This window comes from Lactuca serriola, chromosome 4, assembly GCF_051521515.1.
Source record: "Lactuca serriola cultivar US96UC23 chromosome 4, Lser_US96UC23_V15, whole genome shotgun sequence".
In the NCBI taxonomy this organism is placed as follows: Eukaryota; Viridiplantae; Streptophyta; class Magnoliopsida; order Asterales; family Asteraceae; genus Lactuca; species Lactuca serriola.
In genome coordinates, this window is record NC_136411.1 from 131,882,532 (window position 1) to 131,890,027 (window position 7,496).

At 35.2% G+C, this 7,496-nt stretch overlaps 2 protein-coding genes and 1 pseudogene across 2 annotated transcripts; 1 reads left to right on the forward strand and 2 right to left on the reverse strand.

Moving 5' to 3' along the window:
- Positions 1-1,585: 1,585 nt before the first annotated feature.
- LOC145098823 (ER lumen protein-retaining receptor A-like) lies at positions 1,586-3,224 on the reverse strand. Its single transcript, XM_079036425.1, has 7 exons — positions 3,101-3,224; positions 2,944-2,993; positions 2,838-2,897; positions 2,429-2,544; positions 2,205-2,278; positions 2,053-2,116; positions 1,586-1,622 (listed from the first exon to the last, which is right to left on the reverse strand). Exons 1-7 carry the CDS (start codon positions 3,222-3,224, stop codon positions 1,586-1,588), a joined length of 525 nt encoding a protein of 174 aa, XP_078892551.1.
- Positions 3,225-3,334: 110 nt separating this feature from the next.
- LOC145098824 (phospholipid-transporting ATPase 1-like) lies at positions 3,335-4,837 on the forward strand. Its single transcript, XM_079036426.1, has 4 exons — positions 3,335-3,392; positions 3,530-3,905; positions 3,949-4,565; positions 4,629-4,837. Exons 1-4 carry the CDS (start codon positions 3,335-3,337, stop codon positions 4,835-4,837), a joined length of 1,260 nt encoding a protein of 419 aa, XP_078892552.1.
- Positions 4,838-5,979: 1,142 nt separating this feature from the next.
- LOC145098825 (oil body-associated protein 1A pseudogene) lies at positions 5,980-6,719 on the reverse strand (annotated as a pseudogene).
- Positions 6,720-7,496: the final 777 nt, after the last annotated feature.

The window sequence follows — 7,496 nt, forward strand, 5'->3', positions numbered from 1 at the left end:
TCACCATGACTCGGCCAATGAAATTAAAATACTCTATTGGAGATTGTTATAAGACAATTCCATAGATGTGAAGTCTCACATTCAAAGTACATTCCTTTGAACATCCTTCTTGCATAAAAGTTTCTAATCTAGACATTGATTCTCGATATCCAACTCCCAATATAGAAAAATTTCCATATTTTCCATATGACAACTCATTATAAATAGAATCTTATCTATTCATAATAATGTCAATATGTTCCATCCATGACTATACTTTCAACTGTCCACAAGCGACCAATCCTTAGCGAACCTTAGATTGTCCTTGGCAGTTGTTTAATTATTTTTAGTCAAAACCGGTTCTATTTCCTTCTTTCCTCTAAATGTCGTAGGCATTTGGAAAATTTTAGAACGGTCGAATATTATAGCATATGCAATTGATCCTATACCCGAAGTGTATGGGATGCAATTCATAATGAAAACATGATACTTTACCAGTTTCTTACTATAATATCGTCATAATCACTACTAGAAAAACAGCCTTTTACGACACTCATTGCGTGTCGTAAAAAGGCCCTGTCATAAAGGAAGACGACACACTTTTGCGCGTCGTCTATAGACGACGCGCATTTACGACGCTCATTTACGACGCGCATTTACGACACGCAATGCATATCAAGGAAGGTATTGTCATAAAGGAAGATGACACGCATTCGCGTGTCGTATCCTTACGATGCGCGTGTTAATGACACGCAATGCGTATCAAGAAAGCCCCTGTCAAGAAAGGCCATGTCATAAATGAAGATGACACACATTTTTGCGTATCATAATTTTAAATGTTTAAAAAAGTATTATTTATAGATTTACTAATTGTCAAATTAAATAATACATTAAAAATCTCATAATACAAAATAAAATACCATAAATAACAAAGATAATTCATTTCACTAATATGTCAAATACAAATAATTATTCCAATAGTGAGTAAATGTTATAAAAAAATGAACTCATTTATATACAATTGCATTATCTAGCTTACTATGTGCCAACAACTCTCTGTGTGTTTACTTTTGCTTGAGTCTCGTTTCCTCCAAAGCTTCTAGCCATGCCAAAATATGATATCTTAGGGTTCATGTCCAAACCAAGTAAAACACTGCTAGCTTAAATTCATCAAGTCCTTGGCGTGAAGTCTTAGATAGAATCTTAACTGCAATCTCCAATCCTTCTAGCAGACCCTAAAGATCATTATTGGCCATGTAACAGGATCAACCTGCAATCTCTTATTACTTGCAGCATCTTTTGCCTGTTTGACCAAGGTTGTGCCTTCAGCAGCAACATGCTGCATTGCGTCAAAAAGATAAAAACAGATGACAACAAATACAAATAACTGCATTCTACTTTAAAAAAAATAGAATCCAACTCCTAAATCACAAACCTTTTTAAACATACAAGAGACAGGATCCAATCCATGGGGTATTTTTGGAAAATAGTATGAACATTCTTGACAAATCATCAACCTGCAAGTGAAGGGTAGAAAGGGAATTGGAGCTTGGTGATGCTCATGCTGGTAATTGAAGCTTCAAACGCCAAGCCAGGTAGGTGATGCTCATGCTGGAAGTTGAAGCTTGGAATTGCTTTTCCAATTGTATGTACACATACACATGAGATAAGAACAAGAAACTACTATATTTGATTAGGTTTAGCTAATAATAAGCTAAGGAAGGGGAATGTGCTAAGAAGTTATTATGTATAGAATGAGAAAGAATAATAACCAAAAATCCTGTCTTAGACTTATTAACTGTTCACCTATTTGTCTTTCTTCCTAAAAATATTCATTTGATCTGAATAAATATTATGAAACTTGGTTTATTGAAAGCAAGTATTAAATGGTCATGGTCATGGTCATGTAATGTAGTAGTAGTCTTATTCAATCTGGAAAATTGCAAATTTTGTCCCACTGCCACCCAGGCGAAGAGTAAAGACGTAAATGCCCTTCCTCATAAAGCCTGTGTTATTATGATTATGCTTAAAGTAAAAGACAGAACAGAAAGAATGGGAATGGAGGTTGAGTACCTTATGAAGTAATAGTAGAAGAAATCAGCATAAAGAGCTGTTTGTATTAAGCCAGAGAAACAGGCTGAAAACAAACAAACAAACAAACAAACAAAAAAGTCAAATGAAATACATGTGTAGACAATAAGAATAAGAGAAAAGCTTTAACTTACATATCCATCCATTGAAATGGGGTTGTGTGAGATACCGACAAATCCAATTGAGAATATTTAATGCACGGTATGCCCTAACAATACAATGCAAACAAACAGATTTTCATTAATAGCATCCTATTTTCTAAATGATTATTATACTATTTTTGATCATTTAAAAAACCATTTTTCATGGTTATCCAGCTTTATAATGATATCATGCCAAAATATAGAAAGGAGAATACCCAAGAAAGAAAACATATTGACCGATCAAATTGTCAACATTTTCACTTCGCTGTAGCAGAACCAACTGTGGGAGAATAGCAATAGCTTCCAAATAGATAGAAAATGCCCAACATATCTGCACATTCCTAATAATATTAAAAACTGTACAACCTTATCTATTGCTACATTTTTATATCTTTATAACACTCCAATTAGGCTAAGCTTTTTTTGAGGAGGGCATTCAGGTCTTTTGGACAAGAGCCAGTCCATGTTCTTTTCATATCTTCTTAATAATCAATATAACCGCACTTATTCTCATATATAATTTTGTAATGATTAATTGATTATAACATGTTTCAGCACAAAGACAATGAATTAACTTAACTGTAGTCTGCTTATAATCCTGGCACAAGGTGAAATCTTTATAACATCGGGTGGATCCACACTGATATTCAAACATAAAACAAGAGCAACACATCCTGTTTTCATCTGTAGTTAAAAAAACATCATTTTAGAGCTAACTATAAAGAAATACACTACCAATAACAACCCAACAAATCATAGCCTCTGATTTCAAATGAATAGCTGTATTAGCAACGAATGATCACAATTACAAGAACAGCAACACTAATAGCATGTTGGGTTTAGCATATACCAACAGAAGCCTCCAGCAAATCTCTAAAGCAAATTACTTTGACGATCATGTGAACTCCAACTAACAAAACTAAACCACCCACTACAAGCTTTTTGCTTAATAACTGTTGGTGCAAGTAAGCCAGGTATGGCAAAATACAGCTTTATGTGGCAAGCATACATGATTACAGTTTACCATACTCATCTAATCAGTAATAGTGGGAAACTAATAGGTCCAACAGAAACAAGGCATACACCTTGTCTGATAGCAGATTATCTCATAAGCATATAAAATGCAAAAGGAAATCGAAAATGATGAAAGGGTAAATGCAGGAAACAACAGATTACCCGGTCCTTAGGCCACCATTTGGAGACCAACCCACTTTCAGCAGGAAACAAGATCACCACTAGCAAATACACACTTATAAACTTCCTACCCAAGAATATCCTCATTCAGTTTCATCAAGTGGCTTACATATACTTTTTAGCCATTGCAACTCTCAATCAGCTTCCTCCTCTTGTAGTCTTTGGAAGAACAATCTCTCTCTTCCCTCTCCTTTTTATTCTCATAGTAACTGCTATAAAAGATGGATACGAGGATTGGAGAAGACACAGATCAGATAGAAATGAGAACAACAAAGAATCTCTTGTGAGAATCCCTTGTGACATGGTGCTGATGTGGACAAGTGATCCTAGTGGCATTGCTTACATACAAACCATGAATTTAGATGGAGAGTCGAATTTAAAGACACGTTATGCTAGACAAGAAACATCCTTAATGCCATTAGGGTCAATATCAGGGGTAATTAGATGTGAACAACGTAATAGAAACATATATGAGTTCACAGCTAATAGAGTTAAATGGTCATATAGTTTCCCTTAGTCAATCAAACATTATCTTACGTAGGTGTCAGGTGAAAAACACAAAATGGGTTATAGGTGTTGTTGTGTATGCTGGACAAGAGACAAAAGCTATGCTAAATAGTGCAATTTCCCCTTCAAAAAGAAGCAGACTTGAACAAGCAATGAACTCAGAAACTATTTGGTTATTTGTTTTTCTATTCATATTGTGTCTTGTTATTGCTATTGGGATGTGTTTATGGCTGATGAGTCATCAAGATGCAATTGATATGATTCCTTATTACAGAAAGAGCTATCTTATAAAGGGAAAGTTTCCAGGAAAACCGTATAAATACTATGGGATTCCAATGGAGACGTTTTTTGCGTTTTTGAGTTCTGTTATTGTGTTTCAGATCATGATTCCGATATCTTTATACATCACCATGGAATTGGTTCGATTAGGTCAATCTTATTTCATGATAGAAGACAAACACATGTATGATAGCAGTACAAACTCAAGGTTTCAATGCAGATCCTTAAGTATAAATGAAGATTTAGGTCAAATTTGTTATGTGTTTTTTGATAAAACTGGAACACTTACTAAAAACAAAATGGAATTCAGAAAAGCTTCTATTTTCGGGAAGCATTATCATAATCCACCAATTCTGGATAAAGAGAATCCAGGTTTGACTTTTTGACATTTGACTTTCTTTTAGTAGTTTTATTTTATAACATTCTTTTTGTCAGTTTATAACATTCTTGTTTCAACAGAAGCAGACATGAAAGTAAAGAAGATAAAATCTGATATTACTGTGGATCCTGATCTCATGGGGTTGCTTCATAAAGGGCTAAATGGGAATGAAAAAATTTCTGCTCATGAGTTTTTTCTAACACTAGCAACATGTAACACTGTGATTCCAATTCTTAGTCAAAGACATGCTACCCCTTACAATTAAGATATACACAATTAATTGCTGGAAAATGTGAGATTTTGTTACCATATATTGAGTCGACGCACCCAACGCACAAATGATGTTCAAATCGGCGTTCCAAAACATTAATCGGTGTTCCCAAACTTCAATCGGCGATCTAAATCATCGTATCATAATTACGTAACCAAATTATGTAGTGAAATCACACATTAAAGCAAATTTCAGCTGTATGAACACAAAATAAAGGCAAGTTAAACAAAAGTATGCGTAGATTGCTGGAAAGGGATATAGATACATGATGAACTCACCAAAATCATAAACACAGATAGTGACATAGCGAATTTGCAGCAAGAACTGAGAAGGAGAGAAAACCTTATTAGAGAATGAAAGGATGCATCTCTGTGGTATGAGCTGATTGTGAGAGAGGTGTCGTTATAGAGTTGAATGGTGATAGCGGTTTACTTGATTTCTTCAATTTTACCCTAGACCATGACTATTGACTAGCCTCTAAAAATCAGGTGTGCATGCTGAAATGGTGTTGACACGTGTATATATACTGTGTGTGTGTGTTGAAGAATAGTTGAAATGAAAAACTTACATGCCAACTAGAAATGGCTCTACATAAGAAAACAAGTGAACTTAAATCCACTGATGTGTTCACTTTCACCTGCAAACCAAAAAAACATAAGTAAGTTTCTGCTTCAAATCAAATCAAAATTCAAAACCAAACAAAAGCAGATGCATACCATTGCACAGAGACCTCGAAAAGCATCCTCCTTTTGAATATCATCCCGAATTTTGTTGACATTAAGAAATTTAAGTATTGTCAAATGATGTTTTAAGTAAAAATTCTAAGAAAAAGGAAATGAGGTTGAAGTTGTAAAATTTTTGGGACTTACATGGCTAAAGCAATATGCCATGCTTGCATGAAATGCTCCGTGTGAGGTGATACAAGCTGAGGACAAACTCATGCAAGTCTACACAGGGTGATTGCACTATTTTCAGTGACTTATTAAGCCCTTCACAAATAACATCAAAAAATACTAGATGATTCAGATGATAAACAAAAAACAAATAAATAAATAAAGCACATTTGACACTTATAAAAAAGATAACTGATACTTGTCGCCATACCAGTTACTTAGCAGCAACCTCAAGAAACTCAACTAGGCGTGGGTGCAAATGAGTTGGACAAACCTAATAAACCAAAAACACCAAAAAAAGTTAATATATAGTTAACATAAACCATTGTTAACAACTAGGCGTAATGAAATTGGATGACTATATTCCCAAATTACCCTTGCCAGGTCTCCAAGCAAAGCAAATTGATATCTCGTACAATAGTTTTGAGTCCAACTCCATCAGCATGTGCTTTTGAGTGAATTCCTTGGGATAAACCTTCCATATACGCCCTGTTATCCCTTTCCTTTTTGAACAAAACACCATAGCGAGACTCCAAATATGTAATAATAATCGATCGATAGAGTTTCTACATAAGTTGCAGGTGATTAAAAATGGCGGAAATCAGGAAATGTAAATTGTACCTTTAGCGAGATTAGGGTAAAGCCATCACGAATTAGAGCCATCATTACCTGTGGGAGACCTAGGGGAAGTTGATCGCCTCTATCCACCTGCCAAAAAAGTGAATCGTCTTCCCGTAAGTTTTCGGCGCTTTCTCTCGATCTTGCCGCTCAACCGGACTAGGGACGCCGGGAAGGAAAAGGACGTCGCTCTTCACCTCATACTCGTGGATGTGCCACATCGGCTTTTCTGAGTCCGACAAGGTTAAGAACAGTTTTTATGTTATGATGTTTTCAACTCCTATTAACCGGGCATCAACGACTGGACGATCGTAGATCAAGCACTGTCTCATATCCTCGTTTTGATGGCGACGGAGACGGGGCATAAATGGAAGGGGGATATCAGAGCACAAAATAGAGAGACAGGGGAGGCGGGAGAGAAAAGAGTCGAATGAGTGTTTAAAAAAGCCCTAGAAATTATCCCAATGATTTTCTGATATATGAATTGTTGAGGTATACAGCAGAGATGGTATCGTGATTAGGGTTTGTAGAGAAAAGGGAAGAATAGAACGAAGGGGATCTTGAAGTGGGGTATTAAAAATTTTAAGAATTTTGAGGGGATTTCATTTCCCCCTTTCAAGAACGCGCGTTTTTTTTACATTAGACACTAATTTAAGGGCACGCAATAATACGTGACCTAAATCCTCAAATTTTTTGAACAGACGACACGTTTTTATTGTCACTCTCTTTTGCGTAACATAAATCAGTGAGCGTCGTGATTTGCGTGTCGTAAAATGGTCTTTTTCTTGTAGTGAATATTTCTATTTGCCGTGTTCTCAAAAAATTCGAACTATAAAGAGGGATGCCATAATCATAATCGAACTTTGAGAATTCAAATAATAAATATACCCTTGACTAAATTCAATTAAAATTTCTCGATCTAAGCTTTTTAGATTGGAAACGAAGTATAACATTCTCTCCCTTAATTATAGCAAAAACAATTTTTTTACCCCTGCAACTTTGCAAAGTGAAACTTTTGTTTTTCTATAATTAATATTGCCAACTTGCAATACTTAAATAATAATCATGTTTCCACTAACATGATGATTATATCCATTCCAGCATAACATTTATGCTCCCACTAGCTTTGACACGTATTTAGA